The 26,903-nt window shown below is 60.3% G+C and overlaps 5 protein-coding genes across 6 annotated transcripts; 3 read left to right on the top strand and 2 right to left on the bottom strand.

Annotated features, from left to right (window-relative positions):
• Positions 1–3,076: 3,076 nt before the first annotated feature.
• On the bottom strand, positions 3,077–5,476 carry HJV (hemojuvelin BMP co-receptor). The gene is made up of 3 exons (XM_087704970.1): positions 5,015–5,476; positions 4,433–4,923; positions 3,077–4,120 (listed from the first exon to the last, which is right to left on the bottom strand). Exons 1-3 carry the CDS (start codon positions 5,124–5,126, stop codon positions 3,497–3,499), a joined length of 1,227 nt encoding a protein of 408 aa, XP_087561096.1. The 5' UTR covers positions 5,127–5,476; the 3' UTR covers positions 3,077–3,496.
• A 1,467-nt stretch (positions 5,477–6,943) lies between these two features.
• Positions 6,944–9,262, top strand: LOC106540330 (heat shock 70 kDa protein 1-like). The gene has a single exon (XM_014055406.2). It carries the CDS (start codon positions 7,297–7,299, stop codon positions 9,193–9,195), a length of 1,899 nt encoding a protein of 632 aa, XP_013910881.2. The 5' UTR covers positions 6,944–7,296; the 3' UTR covers positions 9,196–9,262.
• A 916-nt stretch (positions 9,263–10,178) lies between these two features.
• LOC106540331 (heat shock 70 kDa protein-like) lies at positions 10,179–12,586 on the top strand. The gene has a single exon (XM_014055407.2). It carries the CDS (start codon positions 10,252–10,254, stop codon positions 12,208–12,210), a length of 1,959 nt encoding a protein of 652 aa, XP_013910882.2. The 5' UTR covers positions 10,179–10,251; the 3' UTR covers positions 12,211–12,586.
• A 1,149-nt stretch (positions 12,587–13,735) lies between these two features.
• BOLA1 (bolA family member 1) lies at positions 13,736–15,116 on the top strand. Of its 2 annotated transcripts, none has more exons than XM_087704966.1 (2): positions 13,736–13,851; positions 14,488–15,116. In XM_087704966.1, the coding sequence occupies exon 2, from the start codon at positions 14,508–14,510 to the stop codon at positions 14,958–14,960; it is 453 nt and encodes a 150-aa protein (XP_087561092.1). In that variant the 5' UTR covers positions 13,736–13,851; positions 14,488–14,507; the 3' UTR covers positions 14,961–15,116. The 2 variants fall into 2 exon arrangements, with proteins under 2 accessions (XP_087561092.1, XP_013910926.2); XM_014055451.2 differs by lacking the exon at positions 13,736–13,851 and adding an exon at positions 14,195–14,350.
• Positions 15,117–17,005: 1,889 nt separating this feature from the next.
• On the bottom strand, positions 17,006–25,714 carry SV2A (synaptic vesicle glycoprotein 2A). Its single transcript, XM_087704955.1, has 12 exons — positions 25,074–25,714; positions 22,411–22,591; positions 22,032–22,183; positions 21,495–21,628; positions 21,204–21,293; positions 20,978–21,088; positions 20,642–20,730; positions 19,601–19,765; positions 19,200–19,333; positions 18,529–18,732; positions 17,987–18,146; positions 17,006–17,657 (listed from the first exon to the last, which is right to left on the bottom strand). The coding sequence occupies exons 1-12, from the start codon at positions 25,657–25,659 to the stop codon at positions 17,474–17,476; spliced, it is 2,190 nt and encodes a 729-aa protein (XP_087561081.1). The 5' UTR covers positions 25,660–25,714; the 3' UTR covers positions 17,006–17,473.
• Between the last annotated feature and the right edge of the window lie 1,189 nt (positions 25,715–26,903).

Below are 26,903 nucleotides of genomic sequence, written 5' to 3'. Positions count from 1 at the left end.
CAGGGGGAGATTTGGGCTCTCTAGAGGGCAGAAGCGCTTCGGGGCATTTGGGGAATGGAGGGAGGTTTTCCCCTTGAGGTGGGGGGGGGGAGGTCTGCGTCTTCGGACTTGCTGAGTTCTTGCCCCGAATCTTCCTCAAGTGAATGTAATTTCTGTTGGGCAAGTCTGTCTTAGTGCAGCCTCTTATTTATTTAGGACTCTTAGAGGACACATTTCCCACCCTTATTTAATTATCCCCGGGCTCTCCGAGGATTTCAACGGCAGAGGAACGGAGGCTCCTTTTAATTAAGCAGAGGCTCACGGAGCTGGAGTTAAAGAGGCCGCCCAGGGCAGAGGAGGACCTAAGAGGCGGCGGAGGGCAGGCAGAAGAAGCCGGGCCAGAGACCCTCCGCTCAGAGGCCTGGGAAGGGGCGATTGCCAACCCCTTGGGAGGGGTGGGTGCCATGGGCTCCCCAGCTCCATCACCTGCCATGGGGGCCACCAGGTGGTTCCGGAGGGGTCCAAGGAGGAAGGGGCAGCGTTCCCCCCGGGTCTCTCTCTTGCTTGTCTTCTGCTAGCTCGGAGGCCCCTTTGCAGGAAATGCCATTCCGGGGACCCGGAATGTGACTCCGCTGAGTAGAGGCAGGAGATGCACTCAGGCAGGACTGCCGCCCTGTGGGGAGCCAGGCCGGCTGTCCAGAAGAACAAAGAGGGAAAGACCCTCCTCAACTCCCCTCTTTGGCGGGCCTGCGTGTGCGTGCACATGTTTTGAGACCACCCGGTGGGAGAGGAGCCATGTGGCTGCCCAGGGGGGCTGTGAGGGAGGAAAGATGTCACTTGAACCTTCTGCTACAGAAAAGGAAGCAGCCTTCGGCCATTCCAGTTCTCCCTTCTTTGTTCGCTTGATGGCAGTGCTGGATCTCTGGAAAGCTGCCTTTGAAGGGAAGCTCTGGAGGCAGGCAGATCCTCTGGGATCCACTCCCAGAGAAGACAAACCGTCAGCCAGAAAAACCCCGGGCATCCCTTGACTAAACAAACATTAATTAGATCCAAAGTTGGCAAGAGGGACCTTCCGTGGCCCTTAGCTCCCCTGAGGGCTGGGGCAGGCATCCTGGCGTCAATCAGCTTCTGTTCCTGAGATTTGGGGCGGAGGAGACCCAAGACCCTCCCCGGGTTCTTCTCCCCTTTCATCAATTCCCTCCTATTTCCCCCAGGCCCCTCTGTTCCCTTTTTTTAAAATCTTCATATAAATTTACATTAAAACGTGCTGGCAAACGGTTTGACACACTTTTTCTTCTGTTTATATTTTCCTTGCAAAACATGGGTGACTTAATGCATTTACCCTTAAAAGAAGGCTTGGCAAGGGACGTTTTGAGCTGAAAACTTGCCCAACAAGGAGGTTGAAGGACTTCCATTGGCATCTTGACATGAATGGCTCTCATTATTTCCCATCTGCGGGTTGCTTAAATCCAGAAACTTGGCCAGCTGGTTTGAGAATCTCACACACACAGACACACACACACACACACAGAGGGAAGTGCATAAATTTATGTTAAACTATGCCAAACGTTGTAAAAGTCCTTCCCCAGACACAGAAGAAGAAGGAAGCGGTAAGAGCAGTTGCTCAGCAGCCTCTCCAGATGGTTGACGGATTTTATGCCTTGGGTTTTAAAAAGAACTCCCAAATTTCCCCATCATCCTGGCTGGTGTTTGCACTGTTAAAGGAAGAGCTTCATCCCTTCCCTGAGAAAGGGGCTTGGGACCCTCCTGCTGGCCCAGGAGCTGATCTCCAGGTAAGCCGGGGGTGGGTGGGCTGCCACACCTGGGAAAGGTGGCTGACCAAACTCCACGCATGCCTCCCTGGGACTTCCTGGTTTGCAAATGTTCCAGGTGTTTCTACAAGGATGATGGGAATGACCCAAAGCTTTAGCAACTGGCTCTTTTGCTCCGAGAAAATGTTCTTTTTTTTTTTAATAAAGGGTTAACATTTTTTTTTATTATTACAGCTTTATTCCTCAGTTGCATTTGGTTAACTATGCCAATGCAAATATTCTGGGAAGGGTGCATAGAACCCCTAGTAAGATCCGTTTTCTCTCTTTCCAGAGCGCAGGACAGGCAGCAGGAAGGAGAAGGGGAGGAGGAGAGAATCTATCGGAAAGGGAAAAGTAATTAATGCATAAATATCTGGATTTTATTTTCTTTAGACATGTCAGTAACTCTGCCAAGGATGTTTACTCAGGCAATCCCGGACCATGGCTTGACTCTGCTTTCTCAGACCAGTCAGATGCAAACGTCCGTCTTCCAAAGGGAGATTATCCACTTTCTACGCAACTAAAAACTAAAAGGAAGGCGTCCCATCCCACCATTTAATGCATCAAAGGGAAAAGATGGAAGACTGGATGTGGTGCCAGAGGAAATGCCAACTCTCCTTGGCAAGAGTGCTCCTCCCTCCTGTCCTTTGAGGGCATCCATGCTCACCCCCAAAGGTGGGAACTAAGCGAGCAAACGGATGGCCTGCCTTCCTTCCTTCCTTCCCACAATCTGGAACCAGAGCAAAGAGGAAAGAGGGCCTGGAGCAAAATCCCAGCAGCAGCAGATATGAGTGTTGGGTGAGGCACAACTGCTCTTTCCGAGGAAGCCCCTTCCCAGGAGCCAGAGGGGAGGTAGGGGGGGGGACCTGCCTGTTCTTGGTGGGGAGGGGGCAGCCCCGAAGTTCCTCAGCCTGCTCTCTTCCCAGCTTCCACTGAACTTGCCCTTCCAGCCAGAGGCAGCTTCTCAGCCAGATGCAGCCAGGCACCACAAGGGGGCGCAACAGTCTTGCCCCAGACAGGGACTGGGAGGGCAGGATCAGTCTGACTCTCTCTCTCTCTCTCTCTCTCACGCACACGCACACACGAGGGGGGGGGAGTCTGCTCTGTTATTTTGAGCCCCACCTGTTGAGAAGCAGCAAAGCAGCAGGAGAAACAAATGGGAGGGGGGGTTGGGGGGGGCTGCAGAAATAGATGCCGAGCGTGGGAGGCACTTTAACCCAGATCTCCAGCATCAGGACGACAAAGCCGAGCCTTTCCAGAGTGTTGGGAGGCCAGAGGGTCTCACCTGCAGGCAAAGACCCCGGTTGAATCCCAGCCCTTTCTTCTCAAAGGGAGCTAATGACACTTATGGCAAACTGCCTTCGGGGCTGCCTTGTGGCCGGAGGAAGCCTGGAGCCGTTTCCCGATGCTGCCTTCACCCAGAGGGCTTGGGGGGGGAAGGAGGAGGAGGCCCGTCTCTGCAGGCTTCCTCTGGCAGCCTCTGCAGCAGACAAAAGAGGCTGCTTCAAGCCCCCCAAAGACCCCCACTTCATACAGGAAGCGTTTCCTTTAAAAAAAACCCAGCCAGACACCCCCAGCCGCCTCAGCTGCCACAGAAATAGCCCCAGGGAGGCTCCCAGGCCAGCCGGGGTCTCTGCGATGACCCTCAGGGAGCCCCCCCCCCCCCTGCCTTAGGAGGAAGACACTCCTGCCAACGCGGGCAGAGTTTAGATCTCCCAGGCGAGTAGCAGAATCGCGGCCAGGGTGAGGCAGAGGAAGGAGCTGGTGGCAACCTGGCGGGCAGCATCCTGCTGGAAGAGGTGAAGCTTCTGGGAATCTGGATGGAAGATTCGGGCATCCTCCAAGGCGCCACGAGCCGCCAGGGTGAAGTTGCTGTCCCCCGAGGCCACCACGTCGAAAACGCACGAGTGGAAGTAGACGTCCTCCACCGGCAGCTTCTCCTTGCACAGCCGGCGGGCTTTCTCGGTGGCGATGGTGCCATGGCCGCAGCAGCCGGTGTGCCGGGAGATGCGCTGGCTGGCCGGGCATCCTCCCACGCACAGCTGCAGGTCCTGCTTCTCGGTGAAGGAGCTGGCCACCTCCTCGGCCACGCGGATGGAGAAGGACAGCTGCTTCCCTGCCCGGCGCACTGCAATGGTGGTGCCGATGTAGGCCGCCCGGATCTCCACGTGCTGCCCGGGAGCCCGTTCAAGGATGCTGAGGCTGTCCCCACCAGGCCGCTCCCCCCCGTTGACCGAGCCGTCCACAAAAGCCGCCGGGAGGTTCTCTACCTCTGCCTGGAAGACCTTCTGGTCAACGCACTCCTTCATGTTCTTGAAGATGATGGTGATCTAGGAAGAGGGGAAGGTCAGCGGCTGCAGGAGGCTGCAGGAGGCGGCCCAGTACGGCCCCCCTTCCCTGGACTCAGGGGGAGCTGCACTTGGTTGGGCGGGGGCTTCCCTCCGCCCCTCCGGTTTGTCCCAGAGGCCCCGATCCCTGGCCACCCATCCCCACCCTTGAGGAGGCACCCCGGGGGGGGGGTGGGGGGGTGTCTCCTATTTCAACTGAAGAATTTTCAGATTGCAGGCCTGAGCCCGAATCGCCCCCCCCCAGACCTCAGGTACCCCATTCTCCCAGCCTTTCCAGAACGGCCACCCGGTCACCTTGCTCATGGCCGTGGCGTCTGATCCTTTGGCCACGGGGGAGTTGGTGGCCTGGGCATACAGGTAGTGGTTGTCTAGCAGTGGCCAGGAGCCCTCCGCGCGGCAGGTGTGGAAGTCGTCCCCAAAGGTCCGGACGTGGGGGTCCCCAAAGGAAGCGCAGTGCTGGTAGGTGGGGGGCCGGCCGCGCTTGTGGGCAAAGGCCTTTTCGTAGTTGCAGAGGTCTGGGGAGCCGGCCCTGCGGGGCTGTGGGGGGCGGGGACCCGGGCTGGGCCCCTCCTTGGAGCAGTTGTGCTGGGCCATGAGGTCCTCGATGCCGTGCACGGCCAGGTGGAAGGCCAGGTCCCCGCGGCAGCTGCGGGCGGTGTGGCGGGTGCAGCGGGCGTAGGCGCGCAGGGCCAGGCAGTGGGCCGCTCTCCTGCCAGGGGCTCGCAGGGGAAGGGTGGAGGCCACATACTCCGAGTTGCAACGCAGGATCCTGCAGCGGCCTTGCACTGTGCGGGGCAAAATGCCGCTGCGGTGAGTGCCAGGCGCCCCCCAGGAATGGCAAAGACCCCCCACCCCCCCCACCCCCCTTCCTCTTACCGTAGCCACAGAACAGGAGAAGGAGGAAGAGGGCTTTTAGGAGGAAGCCTCTGCCCAGGAGGTGCAGGAGGGGCAGCCTGGTCGAGCAAGGCGGCCCCCCACTCCAATCCATGCGGCCTTGGAGGGAAGCCGCTCACCCCTCACGGCTCCTGGCCTCTGGAAAGACCCCGATGCCAAGGAAGCCTCCGGCACCCGGCCCTGCACCTGCCTCTCCCCAGAACCCCAGCGGTCCTTCTCTGGAAAGCGCTTCGGCCAGCCTCCTGCGTCTGGGGCTCCGGCGTCTGCCTTGGGGCTCCGGCTAAGGGCATTTGGTGGAAGGGAGAGGAGAGGACCTGCAACCCGATCCCTCCCCCAGAGGCAGCAACCGAGGCAGAGGCTGTAAATAGGCCTTGCTATTTCAGACCCCCTAAGCAAAATGGGGGGGGGGGGATTTTAGGCTCAACCCTCTCGCATATTTGCACATATGCCCGATCAGAGTGAGCAGCACAGACAGGAGCAAGTGGAGGCTCTCAGGAACTCCAGCGTGTCCTTAAGTAGAGTCCCCCCGCCCCCCCCCGTGTGCCTTTCTAGGCATCTGAATGTCAACGCTGGATCACGTGACGAAAGGAGGGGCCAATTGTCTCCCCCAGCCCACCTTTGGGGCATTGAGAGAAGGTTCAATCCAAGCAGAAGAGACCCTGGTGGGATTTAAACGTTTGAAAGAAAAAGCCTTTCTACGGAGAAGCCAGGAGGGGGCGCTCTTCTTCCCATGGCCACTGGGTGCAGGCAGTGTGTCAAATCCTCCGACGCCCGTTTTGTGTGAGCAGTGTGGAGTTTGGGGAGCCCCTTTCAGGCCGTCGTCAGCCAGGGCGGTTCCTCTCGAGGAGGCGGAAGGCTGTTCTGGAGAAGGTGGGCAGGAGGCTCGGAAGGTCGCAAGCAGCCCAGAGTTCTGGGTTGGGCATCCAAGGGCGGGTGACAAAGACCCCCCCCCCCGACCCCCGACCCTTTCCTTACCCCAGAGATAGAGGGCAGGAGGTTTGGCAGTGAAGCTGGTTCATCGCCACAGAGCGAACGTTTGGGCAAAAGTTGGGAAAGCCGGCTGCAGACCCACCGGGCCCTCCACCTCCCTGGCTTTGGAGAGGAGGGGGCTGCAACAGACAAGTCAAGAGACGGGCACACCTGTTCCTCCGCGGCTGTCGTCCCTGGCTGGAGGCAGTCAAAGCCCTGGGGGGGGGTGTGGGGGCGAGGAGAGCTGCGCAGGCGGAGCCAGGCGGAGATTCCGGCACACGGCAGCTGCCTGGTGTCTCTGGAGATCCGTCCCGGGCGGCTCCTGGGTGTTGGGTGGGAGGCGGGTCCCCACCCACAGCCTTTGATCTCCTCCTCCTCTTGGAGAGAAGCGAGGACTCTCCTCTAGGGGGCTGACGCCTGTATTCAGAGTGGGCAGGAGAAGGGTTTTTCCAGAGGTGTGTGCGCGCCCCCCCCACAGACACGGACACAGACCCCTTGCGCTGCAATGTAGCCTCTGGGATCCCATCCGGAGGTTCCCCCCACTTGCCCCACATGCCAAGGGCAACGGCTGAGCCCCCCACTGAAGACCTGTCTATCAAGGCCGCTCCTGGGAAAACGTTCCCCTCCCCCCCCCTCAAGAGGTCCCAGCTGTCTCAGGAGCCCCCCCCCCCCCCAGTTGGCCCTGCTGCAAGGCTGGAGCCTCTGGAGAGTCCTGCTCGGCTGGGGTGGCTTTCAGCACAGAACCAACGGCCGGAGGCGGCTCTTCGCCGTGGACTCAGCAACGCCTGGGAAGATGCCTCTCCTTCAGTCTTGGCGGTCTCTGCCTCGTCCCCTCCAGGGTGGCTGCGGAGCCTCCCCACCGAGAGAGATTCCCTTCCCCAGGCGAAGGGTCTGCAGGGCTTCCTCCTAGGGCTTCCCCAGGCTCCCTCTGCTGACCGCCTGTGATGGACGGGGCCTTGGATGCCCGCCAAGGAGCAGGTGAGACATAGAAGGAGGGGACTCAGGCTGAAGAAGTGCTGCCAGTTCAAACCCCATTGTGATGTCTGATGGTGAAGTCATCGCATGGGCTGGAAAGGAAGGCTGGGGGTCCCTCAGAGCAAGGAGAGGCCCACGTGCCCAGCTCTAGGCAAGGAGGAAGATGCCATGACCCCTAGGAAAAACCTATGCCCTGGTTGTCCAGCCTTTTGGTCCTAGAAGAGGAAAAGTGGAAGAGAGAAAGGGGGAGACGCCTGCCTCTCTCATGAGAACGGTCACTTCCTTCCACTCCTGAGTCGGCCACCCTCTGGGACGTCACCATGCCTAAGCAAAAGGACCTGGCTATCGGGATTGACCTCGGAACCACCTTCTCCTGCGTGGCCGTCTGCCAGCATGACAAAGTAGAGATCATCGCCAACGACCAAGGGAAGCGGACTACGCCCAGCTACGTGGCCTTCACCAACACGGAACACCTGATTGGGGACCCGGCCAAGAGCCAGGCCCCTCTCAACCCCCAGAACACGGTGTTTGACGCCAAGCGGCTGATTGGCCGCAAGTATGAGGATGCCGCCGTCCAGGAGGACCTGAAACATTGGCCGTTTACTGTGGTGAGCCACGAGGAGAAGCTAAAAGTCCAAGTCTCCCACAAAGGCAAACAACGGACCTTCTACCCTGAGGAGATCTCTGCCATGGTCTTGGCCAAGATGAAGCAAACGGCTGAGGCCTACCTGGGCTACTCCGTTTCCCAAGCCATTGTTACGGTGCCCGCCTACTTCAGCGATGCCCAGCGGCAGGCCACCATTGATGCCGGAGTCATTGCAGGCCTCCAGATCCTGAAGCTCCTGAACGAGCCCACGGCGGCTGCCATCGCCTACGGCCTGGACGCCAGGCACCAAGAGGCAGGCGGCCGAAACATCCTCATTTTTGACCTGGGTGGAGGCACCTTTGACGTTTCCATACTTTCCGTGGAGGACGGCATCTTTGAAGTCAAGGCCACCGCGGGAGACACACACCTGGGTGGGCAGGACTTTGACCAGAGGTTGGTGGCCCACCTTGCAGAGGAGTTCAAGAAGAAGCACCGGAGAGACCTCCACCAGGACAAGAAGGCTCTGCAGAGGCTGAGGACGGCTGCCGAGCGGGCCAAATGCACCTTGAGCTCCTGCACCAGTGCCAGCATCTCTGTGGACTCCCTCTTCCAAGGGGTCGACTTCCACGCCACCCTCACCCGGGCACGGTTCGAGGACCTCTGCTCCGACCTATTTCGAGCCACCCTGAAGCCCCTTGAAAGGGCCTTGAGAGACGCCAAGATGAGCAAAGGGGACATCAAGGACATTGTCTTGGTTGGGGGCTCCACCCGCATCCCCAAGATCCGGAAGCTGCTGAAGGACTTCTTCAACGGCAAGGAGCTGAACAAAGGCATTAACCCTGACGAAGCTGTGGCTTACGGGGCAGCTGTCCAGGCCGCCATCTTGACGGGCAACCGGACGGCCAAGATGCAGAACATGTTTCTTCTGGATGTCACTCCTTTGTCTCTGGGGATCAATACTCAAGGAGGCGTCATGGCAACCATCATAAAACGCAACTCCCCTGTCCCAACGAGAGAGATAATGGAGTTCACCACGACGGAGGACGACCAGGACACCATCTTGTTCATGGTGTATGAGGGAGAGCGAGCCTTGACCAAACACAACCACCTCTTGGGCATGTTCACCTTGAAAGGCATCCCCCCAGCCCCCTGTGGGGTCCCGGTCATCCTGGTCACCTTCTCTATTGACGAGAACAACCTTCTGACCGTCTCAGCCAAGGATGTGGAAACGGGGACCACCAGCCACCTGACTATCTCAGACACCCGCGGGCGCCTGGGCAGGGAGGAGATAGAGACGATCGTGCAGACGGCGGAGGAATTTCGGGCCAACGACCTGAGCCAGCAGGAGAAGATTGAAGCCATGAACTCCTTGGAGTCCTGCACCCTGGAGCTCAAGCGGGTGGCGGAGGAGCAGCTCCTGGACGGGAAGGCCAAGAGGAGGATGCTGGACATGTGTGACGGGGCTGCCTCCTGGCTGGAGGGGAACCCCCTGGCCGAGAAAGAGGAGTGTGAGAAGCGGCAGAAGGACCTGGAGGAGGCCTGGGACTCGGTCTACACTGGCCCAGGCGAGGGGGCAGAAGAACGGATGGAAGGAGACCCCGAGGCCGCTGAGCCGAAGGAAGACAGGGAATGAATCGGCCAAGTGCCAGAGTACATTGTTCCACCCAAAGGGCGCATTAAAACTATGGGTAAAAAAAGGAGTCCCTCTCTGGCTGCAACCCTTTCGTTTCTCACTCGTGGCTTTTAGGCCCCCATCAGCCCACCAGCAAGTCACGTGACCAAGTGTATCCGAGTCCACGTTGAGGCTTAGCAGGAAGGCCAAAGCAAGAGAAGAGGCATTGAGGGCGGGCCAGGCAAGTCGTCTTGAGTGGCTGCCCAGCTGGTCAAAGTCCCCTGCCCTGGCCTCAGCCGAGGCCCAAGTCCACTCCAAGGTGGCACTGCAAGGCGCCTTCTCAAAAGTGCAAGAACCCAGGAGCCCCACAGCTCGGCTTGCTCCCCCTTTGCCCGGCTCTTGACACAGTCGCGGTGGAGCCCTGGATGACCCTCCCTCCCAGGACGGCCACTGCAGCTCAAGGACGGAACCCACCGGGACCTTCAAAAGTCTTCCTTTATGTCAGTGTACCCTCGTTTCCTCTAGAAGGCTTCGGAACAGGGTGTTTGGTTCAGGTTCTCCAGGTGTGGGGGGTGGGTTCTCTGTCCCATTTAAGGATTTTGTTGGGTTTTCTCTGGCTCCGAAACCCACCACAAAAGGGACCTGCGTCAGGGGAGCAAAGTACAGCCAGACCCCTGCCCAAAGGCCACGGCACTTACCCAGGAGGCCCAGCACTGCCCGTTTCCCCCAAGGTGGCTGGGAGCAGGGAGCCAAGATGCTGCTGTCCCAAGGGGAAAAGCCCCCCAGCCCACCTCCTCCGGGTGGAAACCATGGTGGGCTCTGCAGCAGAATCTCCCCTGGAGACAGCAGAAGAAGAAAGGGGCTGCCATCTGCTGGGGACACCGAGAGCCCCAACAGGCCCATTGTGACATGCCCGGTGATGGGGGAAGGGCATGCTTGTCCTCTGAAGAAAAGGCCAGGGGGAGAAGTGGGGGAGGGAGGGGGGCGCACGCAGGGCCCAAGAAGACCTGCCCCCTGGGATTGCCAATTTTCCATCATTGGCAGAAGGCCAGGGGCTGCTCAGGGAAAGAGCCACCTATGGGAGCTGACTTCAGCCATGCAGACGCGCCCAAGCCCACCTCCAGGCCAGAGACTCCCTCTGCGTTGAGACCAGGCGCGCCCAGGATTTGCCCCAAGGGTCCAGCCGTGGGAATTGACCTGGGCACCACAAAGTCCTGCGTGGCAGTATGCCAGAGGGGGAGGGTGGAGATCCTGGCCAACGACCACAACAGCCGCACCACCCCCAGCTGCGTGGCTTTCACCGAGAGGGAGCGCCTGGTGGGGGAGCCGGCGGAAATGCAGGCCAGCCTCAACCCAGAAAACACCATCTGCAACGTCAAGCGGCTGATCGGCCGCAAGTACGACGACCCCTCGGTGCAGCTGTGCCTGAAGGACTGGCCGTACCACGTGGTGGAGGCCGGCAATGGCAAGGCCAAAGTCCAGGTCTCCCACCGAGGGGTGAAGAAGGTTTTGTACCCCGAGGAGATCTCCGCCATGGTGCTCTACAAGCTGAAGCAGGTAGCTGAGGCTGCCTTGGGCCGCCCGGTCACCCAGGCGGTCATCACTGTCCCGGCGTACTTCAGCGATGCCCAGCGCCAAGCCACCATCGACGCGGGGGCAATTGCAGGGCTCCAGGTCCTGAGTTTAGTCAGTGAGCCCACGGCGGCTGCGGTGGCTTACGGGCTCAAGGAGAGCCGCCCGCGTAAGGGCAAGAGAAACATCCTCATCTTTGATCTGGGCGGGGGCACCTTTGACGTCTCCCTCCTCACTGCCCAGGACGGCGTCTTTGAAGTGGTGGCTACAGCGGGGGATTCCCACTTGGGCGGGGAGGATTTCGACCAGAGGCTGGCCAACCGGCTGGCCCAAGAGTTCAAGGACAAGTTTCAGGAGGACCCCGCCGAGAGCAGGAAGGCGATGCAGCGGCTGAAGGTGGCCTGTAAGAAGGCCAAACAGGCCCTGAGTTCGAACACAACGGCCACCGTCTCCGTCGACTCGCTCTACAAGGGAATCGACTTCCACACCACGGTCACCCGGGCCTGCTTCGAAGATCTGTGTTGCGACCTCTTCCAGGCCACCATGGTCCAGGTGCAGCAGGTGCTGGAGGAGGCAGGGCTCAAGAGGAGCCAGGTGCATGAGATTGGGCTCGGGGGAGGCTCCACGCACATCCCCATGATCCAGAGGCTCCTGTCCAAATTCTTTGACGGACAGCGCTTGTGCAAAAGCATTAGCCCCGAGGAGGTGGTGGCCCACGGGGCAGCCATCCAAGCCGCCGTTCTGACGGGCCACCGGTACCAAAACCTGCAGAACCTCCTCCTCCTGGACGTGACCCCCGTCTCGTTGGGGCTGGAGACGGTGGGAGGCGTGATGGACGTAGTGGTCAAGCGCAACTCTCCCATCCCCACGAAAGAGAGCAGGAACTTCTCCACCACCGAAGACCAGCAGAGCAGCCTCTTCCTGCAGATCTACGAGGGGGAGCGGATGCTGACCAAGCACAACCGCCTGCTGGGCACCATCACCCTCGGCGGCCTCCAACCAGCACCAAGAGGCGCCCCGATTATTGTGGTCACCTTTCAGATTGACCACAACAACATCCTCACTGTTTCAGCCACGGAAAGGCACACGGGCAACAAGAAGGAGCTGGCCATCAGCGACACCCGGGGCCGGCTGGATCGAGACGAGATGGAGAGAATCCTCCGGGAGGAGGAGGAGCACCGAGCGCAGGAGAAGCTGGAGGAGGAGAAGCGGGAAGCCCTCAACGCCTTGGAGGCCAGCACCCTCCAGCTCAAGAGGGCGGCGGCGGAGAAGTCCCTGGACGACCGGGCCAAGCGGAGGCTGCTGGAAATATGCGAGGAGGCGGCCGCGTGGATGGAGGACAACCAGCTGGCGCCCAAGAAGGCCTACGAGGAGCGGAAGAAGGAGCTGGAGGGCGTCTGCAGCACCATCCTCACTCACTTCAGCACCGGGGAAGCCCAGCAGGAGAAGCCAAAGGAATCCTAGCTCCAGACCCCTCGAGGGGGGGGGGGGGAGCCTATTAAAAAAAGAGAACGGGCTCACTCATTTTCTCCTCCTTCGCCCAAGGGAGTCCCTGGGGGGCCTCAGGGGCAGCCGGCCCAGAGTGGCAGAGCGCCTTTGGTGCCTCGGCCGGGCAAGGAGCTGAACTAACACCCCATCCTCCTCTCCCCCCCCCAGGCCCCCACCCACTGGGCCCCAGTGGCAGCAGAGGGTCTGATAGGGCCAGTGGGCACTCCAAAGGGATTGCACTAGGCCTGGGGGGGGGGTAGTCACAATAGTGTGTGTGTGTGTGTGTGTGTTGTGGACAGCAAGTGGAGTGTGGAGCTGGCAGCTGTAATGGAGGCCATCCTCTCTAGGGCAGTTGTGCCCCACTGAGTGGGCTTCAAAGGAGTTGCCACACCACACCTAGGACAAGGGATCCTCCAGCACCAGCTATTTGGAAACAGAGGCCTTCAGCCAGCCCCCCCCCCCAAACTCTCAAGGCCCCCTTGATCAAAGGAACCCTGGTGGGGATCCAGGCTCTGTGAAATGCAGATTCCGCTCCTGGAGGACCAAGTGGCTGCCAGCCTCAGGAATGGGCATCACCTGCGAACTGAGTCCTCCCTTCCTCCCTCCCCCAAATCAGCCAAGGATTTGCCTTTGGGGCTGCTGCATTCAGAGAGAGAGGGGGGGGGGGAAGGATATCAGCCGCCCCAGATAGGGAGACAGAGAGGGGACCCCAGGCTTAGGCGGATGACTATATATTTGTGCTGGAACCTGGGGGGGGGGGCGTCCTGTTCCTGCCGGGGGAGGCTTTCAAAATGTTTCTCTCTGCGGTTTATTTCAAAACAAAGCTGACCAAGGTTTCCTCATCTCAGAACCTCATTGCCCAAACTAGTAACGTCTCTGGGACCAGCACTGATGATGTTACCCACTTTGGGTAACGCAAGAACACCACCAAGGTCAGGAAGCATCCGGAAGCTTAAGGGATGGGCGGGGAAAGGCGGGGGAGGACATGCCAGCAGAGGGGACTCAAAAGCTTGGAAGCCCCAGCCAAGGAGATTTGGCCTTTCAAACGAGGACCCCCGCCCACCCAGGGGATGGAACTGGCTCGAAACAGAACCAGGCGGGTTTAAGCTGGAGATCCTGTTAGGTGGGGATCTTGTGCAGTGGGTGGAGAGACCAGAGATTCCCCTCCCTGTCCTGCAGCCTGAGAAGATCGGGGGGGGGGGGGGGGGCTGAAGGAGGCATCAGAAGCCCCTCCCCGCTCAAAGGCACCATGCTCAAAAGGCCGCAGGGACGTTGCCTGAGGCCACAGCATGGACCTGGTGCAGAAGTGACAGCCTGGGATCTCCTGGCTGCCTCCCAGCCAGGGTGGAGCAGGCCAGGCCCTCTGCTGCTTTCTGGGACCGGCCCAGGTGGGGGGCTGCCCCAGTCATGGGCCTCGGCTTGGGCTGGGCGGCTTCAGAGCGCCTCGCGGAGGAGGGGGCGGGGGCGGTGGGGGCGGGGATAAGGCGCGTGGGTGGGGGGACAGAAGCAGGAAGCAACGGTCTCTTTTCTCCCGCTGGACAAGCGCTTTCCTCCCAGCAGCTCGGAGGGAGACCCGATCGTGGGAGCCGGCCCGGCCTGGCAGAAAGCTCAGGAAAGGTTCGCTCGCCACCTGGTGGACAAATCCGGGCCTGCGCCGACTCAGGGGGCTGGGATGGGGTCGGTCCGGTGTCGGGAGGGCTGGGGGATGGGAAGGGGATGCGTGCGCTGCACCTGGCCACAGGTGAGTCCCGGGAGGGAATCTCCTGCTGAGGATCGGGCGGCGCGCTGACAGCCGCTGCAGAAGGAACATCTACCTGCGGCGCACCTGGAGCCCAGGAGCGGAGGCCAGCGATGTGGGGTTCCCATCAGTTCCCACTCTGGGCGGCCACGAGAGCACCGGGGTCTCCGCGGCCCCAAAGCGGCTCTTCCCCGTCCCGCCCAGCCAAGACTACGGCTCCCAGAATGCAACAGGGCGCGAGGGGGGGGGCTCCTAGAGGCTGCCGGGAAGTGTAGTGCCGTTGGCGCCCCTCGGACTGGCAGGGACTCGCTTTCCCGGCAGCGGCGAGGCGGGCTCAGCGCGGAGCCCAGGAAGGGAGGCGGTTTGGGGACGCGGCAGGTGAGTCACCTTGGGCGGCGCAGGGCCGGCGCAGGGGCCCTTCCGAAGCCGTGTTGGGGGGGGGAGGTTGCTGCGGCCCGCCGGGCTGCCCTTGGCCCTCTGCGAGCCCTGACGCTCCTCCGGCGTTTCCGTTGCAGCTGCTCCAGCCGACCGGCCGATGCTGCCCTCCAGCCTGCCGGCGCTCCTCGGCCGTGCCCTCCGCAGTCCGGCCTTCTCCGCCGGACGGGCGGCGCTGAGCGGGGCGGCCCTGGAGAAGCCGGTGGAGTCGGGCATCCGGGCGAAGCTGCAGGCGGCGCTGGAGCCGCTCCACCTGGAGGTCATCAATGACAGCCACATGCACGCCGTGCCCCGCGGCTCCGAGACCCACTTCCGGGTGGTGGTGGCCAGCCGGCGCTTCGAGGGGCTCCCGCTCATCCACCGGCACCGGCTGGTCAACGATCTCCTGCAGGAAGAGCTGGCCGGGCCTGTCCACTCCCTCTCCATCCAGGCCAAGACCCCCCAGCAGTGGGAGAAGGGCGCCAAGGCCAGCCAGAGCCCCCAGTGCCTGGGAGGGGCCAAGCACGACCCGCAGATGGCGGCCAAGTTAGGGAAGCCGACGGTGGAGGGCTAGGTGGGGGGCCCCGAGGGCAGCCTCCTCCACGGGTCCCCACCACGTGCCTCGTCTTCCACCAGAGGCGATGCTCCTTCCGGGCTGAGCTGCCCAGAGCTGGCTGCCCTAAAGGGGCCTGTGATGTCCGCTGAAGCCTATTAAACGCCTTGGCCTTTCCTCCCCTTGTCTGCTGTTTTGGGGGAGAGGGAGGTGGCTATTGGGGGGGGGAGCTGTTCCTCCCCAGGTGAGGGAGAGAGGGTCGTGATTCCCTCCCCGCCCCTTGGCAAAAGGGTTCCCAGGAAAGAACATTGGCTGAAACGGCAGGAGGGTGAAAGAGCCATTTGCTCCCTGGCATTCGGTTGCCCTGCGCTCTGGAGGAAATGTTGCTTCAATGGCCTCTTGCAGCTTAACCAGGCACCACCCCAGGAGGCTGCCAGGTGGGCAGGGAGGCCATGGCACAGGCTCAAAGCAGCATCCCTCATCGAGTAGGAGGGGTCTCAGTGGAACCTCAGAGGAGCCCCCATTCAGCCGGCACTGGAGCTCCGCAACTCCCCACGAGGGACCCTTCTGGTCTTCCGCCCATAAGCCCCCACCCCTCCCAAAGGCTCAGCTTCCCTGCCAACTGATTTGGCTTCCTTTCCAAAGGTCCTCCTGGGGCTCCCTCCGAAAAGGTGGCCTGTGAAATGGACGATTCTGCCCGGTTATTAAAAAGCAGACTTCAACCAGGAAAGAACATCAGATTTTTCAATCTTTTATTTCCCTCCATTTTTTACATGGATTGTTGTTAACTACAAGTTCATCATGGTGGTGGTGGGAACATGGCTCGATTTAGCCAAACATCCAGATTTCCTTCTCCGGTTGGACGATCTGTACACATATTAGCCAAAGGATCTTTTTTTCTTAAAAAAACAAACACCCACTGTTTCTCACAATGACATTTAAAATAACTCTCCTATCTAACCAGCATTCTAACCGGCTTCCTTGTTTATACAAAATGAAATGGCCCAGAGGCTACAGCTGACGTTATGGGTTGTTTCCCCCCTGGTTTTTTAAAATTGTTGTTTACAAACATCTAAAAACTACACCACGGCACAAAGTTTTTGTCAGTTGGTTTTGCGCACAGACAGAGCTACGTATGGTTGGTGTCTTGGTTTTGTTCAGAAGCCCACCTACGCCGGGACAAGGGAGGGGGACGCAAGCTCTAGGGGGGGGCCTGGAAGCAGCAGGAAGGGCGTGATTTCACTAGGTAAGGTCTGGTCAGCGAGGTGGGGAGAAGTCAGCTTCCCCTCCCTACAAGCAGATGTGGCCTTCTGCATCTGGAGAGGACCTTGGAAGAGGAAAAGACACCCGGCTGCTCTCCCCAATAAGGAAGGAACCATCATGGTTGCTGCAGGGGGTGAAAGGGACTGGGGCCATCCTCCCTAGTGGTCCCACCGTCAGTTAGGAGGGGGGAAGGGATGGGGTGCAGGGGGGGGGGCTCCCATTTTGGTACAAGGTAGCGAAACGCACAAGACTCGGAATCCTGCAACTAGGCAGCCTCTGAAGGATCGAATGCCCCACCCCAAAAGCATCAGAGGCCCCATCCAGGGGCTTCGTTTGGTCCAAGATCCGGCTGCTGCGCTCGGCCAGCCGCTCCCTCCCCTTGGGGGGGGGCATTTTCTGCTCTTTTGGTCTATTCAGGACAAATGCAAGGAGACGTTTCTGCTTAACTCCTCCCAGGTTGTGCTCGGATGCCCCAAAACTGATTCCCAGTGTTCAGTGGGGAAGAAGGCAGGAAGGGAGGCCTCCCCAGGCACCAGGCGAGTCCTGGCTTCACCTCCTTTTCCTTCAGGGTTTCTCTGACTCAGTCAGGAGAGGCCAAGGGCCTCCTGGATCAGCCCAGAGGGGGGGGGGAGGGAGGGGCCACCCCTTGAAAAGCACCATCGCAAACAGCGGGGGGGGGGGGAACACGCTGCAAGTTAAAACACTCCTTATAAAACCTTTTTCTTGGGAAAAAGTTGTGCTAGGGTGTGTGTGTGTGTGTGTGCGTGTGCCTGCCCACTAGGCTTTGAGGGAAGCTATGCCTCCAATTCACCTGCTTGTGTGTTTGTGTTGTGTGGATCCATGCTTCTAGCCCTCATTGTTAGCTATGGGAGTTGTAGCTTTAGTTTACTGGACAAATAGAGAACTCATATTCACATATACACAAGTTTGTGGAAACTGTGATCGAGAAGCAGGAAAGGAGACTGCAGAATACAAGATTGTGTCTTATGTTTGCTAAGTGCCTAGCTTGCAAAATGCCACCCAGCTCCCAGGGCTTGGCCGGCCCTCCCTTGGCTTCTCCGGCCGCCTTCGCGCCTGGCGTGGCCCCGTGGGAGAAGGGATAGTGAGGAGAAAACCCAAAAGAGCAAGTGAGCTTGTGGAAGAAAACTCAAGCGAAGACAGATTTCCCACTGAAATGGTACAACAAGACAGTCACAGTGTCTACAACGCTAAATCTCCCCCCGGGTGGGGGCAGGGATGGGGGCGGAAGAGTGCGGGGGGGGGGCTCGCTCTCATTGCAGCACCTGCCCCCGGGTCTCCGGCAGCTTCAGGGCCAGGGAGCTGCCCACGGCCAGGGCTGCTGATGCCAGCAAAATGGGCACGGCTTTTGTGATGCCCACAAACGATGTGAAGATGCTGATGCCCAAAACCGCCGCCAGCTTGCAAAGAGCGTTGAGGAACCCAAACGCAGTAGTCCTGGAAGCAGGGAGGGGGAGGCCGTGAGGAGGAGGAGGAAGGGACAGTGGTAGGCTTTGGTGGGGGCAGAGCGTTCCCTGGGTCTCCCCGTCCCTTCTGATTCCAGGGGCCCGGAGGGATCCCCATCCCGTCAAGGGTGAGGCCACCTGGATCCCATGAGTGGCAGAAGCCCAAAGGAGCAGGGCCCCTTTCCAAACAGGCTCACGGAGGCAGCTAGGAGGGCCCTGGGCACCCAGATTGGGCAGAAAGCCACAGGCATTTTCGCCACGCCCCGTGTAGGTGAGACCCCTTCCCCAGCTCTCCTGGAGGGCAGGTCGGGGGAGCCTCACCTTCTGTCCGAGGGGTACAGCTCCACCGTGAGGACGTCCAGGGCGTTCCAGGAGGCAATGCTGACCCCACCAAACAAGCAGAGGAGGGCAATCATGGCTGACTCGCTGTTGCCGAAGGACAAGAAGAAGCAGCTGACGCAGGACATGACGCTCGAGCCGGCTGGGTTGGTCAGAGGAGGCCGAGCAGAGGAGGAGGAGGAGGAGGAGGAGGAGGAGGAGGAGGAGGGGGAGGAGAAGCATTAGGCCCCCAGGGTCCCTTTCTAGACCTCATTGTAAAAGACAGGCAGGCTCAGGAGCCTTTTTGCCCGCAGCCGGAGTCCCCATGGCTGGTTTCAAAGATCCTGCCGGGCCGCCTGGCAGCCACAGGCAGAGCCTCAAAAGGAGCCCAGCACCACTCTGGATCCTCAAGCAGCCCCCACCCCCCACCCCCCGCATGGCTGACCCTTAACAGCCAGTCCCAGAGCGGGAAAGGGGCCCCCAGGAGCCCTGCTGAGAGGGAGGGCCGACCCCCCCCCCAAGGCTTGCCAAAAGGGGCCCCTCACCCAACATGCGAAGACGCCCGATCTTGTCCATCAGGAGCGCGGAGACGATGTTGCCCGGCAGCACCGCCAGGGTGCCCAGGAAGCTGACAAAGTAGATCATGTAGGCGTTGTTGTCGTCACTGAAGTCCAGCTGGCAGCCCTCCTTGTTGTGCAGAAAGGTGCTGTTGACGATCCGGCTGTCGATGAACTTGTACTCAAAGAGGTCTGGGGGGGGAGGGGGAGAGGCCCGGGCTTAGGCCCTAAAGAGACCCAGCAGACCCCCCCCACCCCTCCTCTGCCGCCTGCTCAAGCCAGCCCTCGGCCCACCCATAACCTGCTTGTGCCCGTGGGTGCCCGGCCGAGAGCTCCCGGGGCTCTCTGGGTGGCTTCTTGCAGGCTCTGCCAACAGCTGCCCCCTCGCCCACGGCGGCCTCTGTCTTCCCACGCTGGGAGACGCTCCTGAGCCGCCTCTTCCTCGCTCTCCAGTGGGGCAGAAAGGCAGCAGAGGCTCCCCAGGGGGATCTGGGGCTGGGGCAGCAGCAGCAGCAGCAGCAAAGCGCTTCTTGAGCGGCTCTTGGGGGGAGCCCAGCTGAGGCAGGAGGGATGACGGAGGCTCCCCCAGGACCCCCCCCCCGCAGAGGCGCCCGGGAGCAGCTCTGCCCCCCCCACCCCCACCCCCCCAGAGACGCCACCTGTGTTGTAGAAGACGGTGGCCAGGAAAGTGCAGTTCTTGAAGAAAGTGTTGCTCGACGTGACGTCCTCGAAGTAGCACTCCTCGAACAGGGAGTCGATGAAGGAGACCGACTTCATCTTCAGGCCAATAAACCTGTCCGGGGGGGGGGAGGGGGGCGGAGGGGGGAAGGTTGAGGACCCACCGGTTAATTCACACCTGCTGCTCCGTCCCAACGCGGCTTCTTCTGGCCTGGCCTGTCTCTACCTGCTCCAAAAAGCATCGCTGCTTTTGGAGACCCTGCTGGGAAAAGACCGGAGCTGGGCAGCCCAGATGAAGCCCCCGTGCTGGGCCCCCAGCCTCATCTCTGCACCACCGAGGAAGCCTGAGGAGGGGGGGCAGCAAAGCCGGGTTGGCACCTACTTGTCGTTGAAGTACTCTCCCCGGCGGTGGATCTGGTTCTCCAGGGTGAAGTTGAAGGTGACGTGCCGGAAGGTCTCGTTGTTGAAGACCTTCGTGCGGGAGGCGTATTCCACATTCTGGAGGTGCTTAATCATGTCTGGGAACCAGACGGTCAGCCCGTAGTAGCTGCGGGTGGAGGTGGAGGAGGAGGGGGGGGGCGGACCGGAAAAGAAAGAACCAGAGAGGTTTGGGGACCCTCAGTGGGAGAGAAGGGCTGGTTTTCCAGGACATCCCTTCTCCCCCAGTGGGATGTCAGGCAGGACCCCTCCCTGGGCACTCTGGGTGGGACTCTGCGCAGCCCCCCCCCCCCAAGTGCAGCCGCCCAACCCTCAGCTCCTCCGGAGGGAAACGGTGGGAGGGAAGGCCCTGGGCCCCAAGGTGGCCTCCGCCCGGCTCGTGCCCTGCTCCCCGGGGATGCTGCTGGGTTGACTCAGCCTTGACTCAGCCTTCCATCCTTCCGAGGTGGGTAAAATGAGGACCCAGATTGTTGGGGGCAATATGCTGACTCTCTGTAAACCGCTTAGAGAGGGCTGAAAGCCCTATGAAGCGGTATATAAGTCTACTGCTATTGCTATTGCTGGTGGGCGGCTGGCCTTTTACTCCTTAGAGCAGGGGTGTCCAAACCTGGGAACTTTAAGACTTGTGGACTTCAACTCCCAGGATTCCCTAGGAGTCTGGCTGGCTGGGGAATTCTGGGAGTTGAAGTCCACGAGCCTCCCTGCCTTGAACATTACTCTCGGCTTCCCCGCATAGATTGGAGGCCTGGATTCTCTTTGCCACTCAATACTTCACGACGGGAGCCAAGCGGCCCAGGGTGGGCTTGTGAGGGAGGAGGAAGTAACCGAGGGGTTTTAGGCGAGGGGAGACGGGGGGGGGGGAGGCTTTTCCCAGCCCAGTGCAGAGAGGTCGTCTTGTGTTCCAGAGAAGGGATCGGTGCGTCTCCCTCCCTCCCTCAAGGCAGATCCAGCGGCAGGTCGCCTGACTCTCCCCCAGCGGGCTCACCTGAAGGACATGGTGAACCAGACGGCCATCATCATCAACGTCACCCGGCGGTACTCGGGAGCAAAGCACTGGTGAAAATTTGCCCAGACCTGTGGAAGGCGAGGGGACCCACTTGGAGTTTCCCGGTGTGGGACGCAGCAAGGGGCGCGAGGGGCTCGGCCGGCTTCTCCGGTGGGTCCTTTGGGGGGTGGCTGTCCTGGAGGCCTTTTGTGGAGGCCACGATCGGACTGCAACCTTCCCCCTCCCTGGCTGGTTTTATTGCCCAGCACGGCTCCCCCCCAAGGGAAGAAAAACCCAGCCAACCCACAAAACCTCCCCCCCCCCCGGACAACTGACCTGCTGAGAAAGATTCAGGAAGCGAACCATCCAGCGCCGGTACCAGGTGCCTGTGTCCGACTGGATCTCCACCAATTCGTCCTCCTGCTTGATTGTCTTGATGTGGGTCACCTGGGAGGGGATGGCAAAGGAGAGGTGAGGACCCTCGGGAATCCTCCAGAGGCCCCCTTGCCAAGAGAGCGGCAGGGAGGCTGGCAGGCGCCAAGGGGGCGGGAAGGGCTCCTACCGAGAAGACCCGTTCAGGGTGGCCTTTGGCCCTCATGTTGGTGTCATGGACCTGCTTCAGAACCATCCAGGCCTCGTCATGCTTGCCGTTCTGGAAAGAGGGAGACAGGGAGGCATCCGGCACCTTCCTTCCCGAGGGTCTCCCTCTGCCCCCTCCGAGAGAGCAGCCTTCCCCCCCCCCCACAGGCCCAGCCCTTGCCCCCCACCCCCGCATCGGCTGCAGAGGAAGCAGAGTCGGTGGGCATCTGGCAGTTCTTTCCGCCCTCGAAAGGGGGCACCGGGGTCTCCCTACCTCCAGGAAGAAGCGGGGGCTCTCGGGCATGCTGGTCAGGGCCCCGATGGCAAAGACCGAGGGGAAGGCGCAGACCAAGACGAAGACGCGCCAGCTGTGGAACTGGTAGGCGGATCCCATTTGGAAGCTCCACCCTGTGCAATGAGGGGGGGGGGAGTGGTCGAGAGGAGGAATGTCCTCTTCACTGCTAGAAACAGCCTCTACACCACCACCACCACCAACACCCCCCCCGCAAGGTCCTGCCCCAGCTCCTCATCTGAGCCATGGAAGGCCACGGGGGGCCATCGGGGGCAACAACGGGCAAACCCTGGTTCTCCGAGCCCCAGGACGGCACCCCTGGCAGACACCTTCAGATTGGGGGGAAGGGACAAACCCTCCTGCTAGCTGCCCACCTCCGGGGGACGAGTGGGACAGCGACCGAGGAGCAATTTCCGTGGGCCCAGGGGAAACCCCAATTCCTGGGATGTGGGCCTGGAAAGCCAGCCAGGGGCCAAGCTGAAAAGGCCCTCCCGATCCCACCGGTCCTCTGTGACCCACCGTAATGGGGGATGATGGCCCAGGCCATGGCAGAGGCGTAGATGCCGCCGATCATCCAGAACATGCAGAGCCAGCTGAGGTGCTCGCCCCGCTTCTCCTGGGCCAGGAACTCCGAGTAGTAGGAGAAAACGATGGGGATGGAGCCCCCGATGCTGGGAGGGGAGAGAGAGAGGTTTCAGAAGGGGGACGGGGAGGACCAACGGAGGCCACCCTGGGCCCCCTGCCGGCCCCAGGACTCTCTTCTGGCCCTGGGCGCCCTCAAACACACTGCTCTGTTTGGCTGGGGGAGGATGCCCGGTTCACCCCCCCCCACCGCCGCCCCCACTGGGAAGCCAGCCCTGGCCCAGGATGGGGAGGAAAGCCCCCAGGGCCCCCTTACCCCACACCAGAGAGCAGTCGGCAGAAGAGGAAGGTGCCGTAGCCCTGTACGAAGGAGGAGAAGAAGGCAAAGACACTGTTGACCGAGAGCGACATCAGCAGGCACTGCCTGCGCCCCAGCCGGTCCGCCAGGCCGCCCCACAGGAAGGCCCCCACCATCATGCCCAGGTAGACAATCAGGCCTGCAGGGGAGAGACAGCAGGAGGGGGGGGGAGGGGGAGGGGGAGGAGTTACAGCGTGGGAGCCACCTTCTGCAGGGAGCTTGGCAACCCTCTCTTTCTTCTTGGGGAAAGGGCTGGCAGCCAGGGAGACTCCGGCTCTAGGGAGGGAGGGGGGGGTAGTCTTGCATTTACACCGACTCTGCTGTCGAACCAGGCTGAGGTCCAGGAGGGGAAGGGCCCTGTGGCCTCCAGAACTGGGCATGTGGGGATTCTTGCTACCTGCTGGCAGTCCAGAGTTAACCTCTCCAACACCGGCCAATTGTGCCCCCCTGCTGGGTACCTGGCGGCCTTGGCCTGGGCTCTGGCAGCATCTCCGTTGCCGTGAGGTAAGAGGGGGGCTGTGGGTCTTTCCGAGGGCTCCCTCTCACCCCTGGGACGGAGCTGCATGCTGTGCCCTGGTGGGGGGGGGCACCCCCGCCCTCTTCTGTGGCTTCACCCAGACTTTTCAGGGAGGAAGTGGGGGTGGGGGCTGGCTTTTTGAGCTCTCAGGCAGCTGACCGAATGGCCCAGCCTTGAACCACAGGGCTGGCGGGTGACCAGGGGCTAGGAGAGGAGACGGCCCCCCTCCGCCTGAGCTATTGCAGGCAGCCCCCATCAAGGAGCCTCCCTGTGGTCCGGAACAGGCCTTGCTCTGCTTGTTGGGTGAGTCTGTCCTCCAGTCCCGTCCTCTGCTGAGGCCACCCTGCCCACCTTCTCCAGCCACCCTGGCTGCCAGGGAGCCCAAAGCCTTTGGAAGGCGGCCTCCCTGGTGGCTGATCTGATTAGGCCCACAGCAGAGGAGGAGCGCCTGGCTCACTTGCCCAGCCCAAACCCGAAGGCTGTGGGGTTCTGCTGCTGCTGCCCCACTCCTGCCTGACCTTTCCCACCCGAAGTGGGGAGGAAGGCCGGCTCTGCCGCACTGCGGTGGTGTCGCATGGAGATCTGGCCCCACAACTGCCTCCAAAGCCACTTCCCCCCCCCCTCGATTTCTCACCCCCAGCCTCCTCCTCCTCCTCCTCCGCCCGGCATCCCTCTTCCTTTCTGGGGAATTTAATTTTGCCTGCGCTGCTCTCCCTCCCCGCCTGGCCTCCCTTGCAGGGCCCCAAAGCAGCAAGGAGATAAGCTGGGGAGGGGGCTGGTCTCTCTGCACAGAGCGGCTAAGATGGAGAAGGGGAAGATGAGTCACCCGGCAGGCAGTGCCGGAGCCTTCGTCAGCAGCAGCAGCAGCCGCAGCTGGTCCCCGACTGAGTCACAGAGCTGCCTTGGAGCTGCTGTCCCTGCAGCAGCCAAGGGGCTTCCATCCCTCCCAGGAGGTGATGCCCCCGTACTTGGGGTCACTGCCTGGGGGAGAATCGCTGCTGCTGCTGCTGCTGCTGCCTTTGTCAGTGCCTTCTCTGATCAAATGGACACGGAAACACCTCTTTGGCCCACAGGCCACTTCAACAGAGAGGCGCTAGGAAATGGTCAGTACTGATCAGAACAGGGCCAGGGCCCCACCAGTACAGACCCCCGGTGGGAGCTCAGCCAGCTGGACGGCTGGACCCTGATCTCCTTGACCTCCTCCTCGGCCTGTGTGTGGAGAACAGCCATTTCCTCCCTGGATGTATTTCTTTTTCAAAACTATCCGGTGGCCCTAACGGCATGGTTTATAAAACGAAGGAATCCCTGCATGGCAGGAGCCGGCATTTTAGGGGAGAATGAAAACTTAGAGCATTGTCCTCCCTGCTGTGCTGGTTTTCCATGGGATTTGTGTCTCCTTACACTCAACACGGAGCAGTCATACAATCCCAAAGTGCAAAGTGGTGTTATAACTTGCAAGCACAACAGCTCTTCTTTACGGACTCTCAGGCCTGTCCCCAGATACATACGCACGGAGGAGTCAAACTTTGCGCAACCATCCACTATGCTCTCAATCTGTCTGATCCCATAAAGATTGCACTGGTGGCAAGAGAGCGCTATATAATCTGAAAGTTTGCAACGAATACTTTCTGCTGCCAGAAAATTAGCAGTGCCAACTCCACAACTCATTCCACATGAACTGGGATGACTTTCTTCAGGGCTGCAAATTTCTTGCTATAAATTATTATGCCTCTTCCCTAGCTGCAAATATTCCTTAACTGGGAATCACTCTTGGTGGAAGTATATGTGGCTGAAGGTAAACCTTTTATCAAGTTTCGGGTTGCAATAAATAGGATGATTTAAAAAAAAAAACCACCTGTTTCCCATCTCAACTCTAGCAGAGAGCATCGTCTCTCTCTTTCCCATGATGCTCTGTGAAACCCTAGGACTTGGGTGGGGGCAGTTAACCATGCTCATCATCTATTGTCTTCTGAAATGAAAAAAACTGAATCTACACCCGAAAAGACGGTTGGGGCAGCCCCCTTCCAAGGTCATCCCAAGAGGCCAAAGCTTCCAGGAGATCTGTGAGTCCCTCACTACGTCACGCCCTCCCTGGGGGACTTACCCAGCATGCCTTTATTGGAGTCCGACAAGCACATGTCTTTCTCAGCACTGGGGAGGACAAAGCCGACCACAAAAATCTCCACTCCGTCAGCCATGAGAGCCAGTCCGAGCACAAAGTAGAGCGTCCACTGGAACCTCCCATGTCCGCACTCCTGGAGGATGAGCTCATACTGCTGGGAAAGCTCCTCCTTCTCCTTCTTCTTGTCTCCTTCCAGGTCATCAAAGTCTCTGAACTCACTGGCTACCTCCGGCCCGGCCGTCAGCCGCTCCCCCACTTTCAGGGAGTCATTCCGGGGGATCCCCTGGTACTCCCCCTCGTAGATCTCGTCGTCTTCATCGTGGCCTTCCGTAGCATCGCTGGAGGCCCCCTCATCGTCAACCGAGGGCTCCCCACGGTAGTATCCATCCTGGGGCTGATAGTCGTCATCCTCCTCTTCCTCGAAGCGAGCGTAGGAGCGCTTGGTGTACTCGTCCTGCACGCGGTCCACCCCCTTCCCCACCTTCTTGGTTGTGTGCTTCTTCACCTCCTTGGCGATGTCTTTTGCGCCACGGATGAAGGCGGTCCGGTCTCTGAAGCCTTCGTCCATGACTCCCACCAGCCCTTCGGGCCTTGAGATGAAAGGAGGAGGAGGAGGAGGAGGAGGAGGAGGAGGAGGAAGGTGCTGGGGACTGGGCCCGTGTGTGCGTGTGTGTGCTGTATTCAGCTCCTTCTTTTGGCAAAGGCTCCCCCTTGGAGGTCCAGCTCTTCAAGGGTGGGGACCCATCTGCCTGAGCCCTGGCTTCTGCTTCGGGGGGGGGGGGGGGGCGGCAGTGGCAGTGGCTGCCCAGGGGGCAAGGCAGAGGGGGCTCTGCGGGGCTGACTGACAGTGACCCTGCAAAGGAAGGAAAGGGAGGGGTTGGTAAAAGAAGACGGAAGGTCAGGTGGAAGCCCGGGGGGCTCAAGGCAGCTCAGGTGACGACCAAAGGGACCAGATGGGGAGATGGTGCCCTCGCTCAGCCCCGGGAAGCTGGGGGCAAAGAGGAAATCTTTTTTGAAAATGGGGCCAAGGAAACTGCAGAGGTCTCTCCAGGTGCTGGCAGGAATCAAAAGGGACTTGAAGGCACACATTTAAATCAATAAATAAAATAAACGGCACCTATTGGAACGCTTGTTCAATACAGGTAGTCGAGGTTGGGACATTCCTCCCATAGATCCTCCCCCGGCTGGTCCCGGATGAATCCCGTGTGTCCCTCCCTTTCCAATCCCAGGCAAGGAAACCCAATGAAACTCAAAGGGCCGTGGATCTTTGTTATCCCACCCCACAGCCCCCACCCCAGACACAAACACCTGGCAGGACGGGGCCACTTCTTGAACCGGGGGTGGTGGTGGGGGGCTTTGGAAGAGCAGAAGGAGCCAAAAGGATTTTGAGTGGAAGAAGAAAACGGCCCCTTTGCCAAATGGTCTCCTCTCTCTCTCCCAGCAGGCTATTTTTAATCTCTGGCAGCAGAAGTGGCTCTGGGAGTAGGAGAGAAGCCCGGCTGAGACCCAGGGGGCGAGAGGTGGCTCTCCAAGGTCTCTGGCAAACCCGGGGATCCTCTTCCTAATTTGGGGGCTGGGAGAGCAAGGGAGCCTCGCTTATTTTGCCTCACTTTCTTATCTTTCCAGCCCCGTTTTTTTATTTCCTTCTGCATCAGTTTGGGACTGAAGGAAAAAACACCGCACTTTCCCACTGGAATGCAATCTCCCCCCCCCCCCGCCCATGTTATGCCATTGGCACTTCAAAGGGGGACACGCGGCCTCCTTCGCTGGATTCCAGATTACACAGCTTCACCCGGCAAGGTGCCCCCGAGA

Source organism: Thamnophis sirtalis, unplaced genomic scaffold, assembly GCF_051295495.1.
Source record: "Thamnophis sirtalis isolate CommonGarterSnake01/CBP01778 unplaced genomic scaffold, rThaSir2_p1.2 scaffold_2, whole genome shotgun sequence".
In the NCBI taxonomy this organism is placed as follows: domain Eukaryota; kingdom Metazoa; phylum Chordata; class Lepidosauria; order Squamata; family Natricidae; genus Thamnophis; species Thamnophis sirtalis.
Note: the sequence above shows the minus strand (reverse complement) of the source record. Positions and strands in the feature narration are given on the sequence as shown.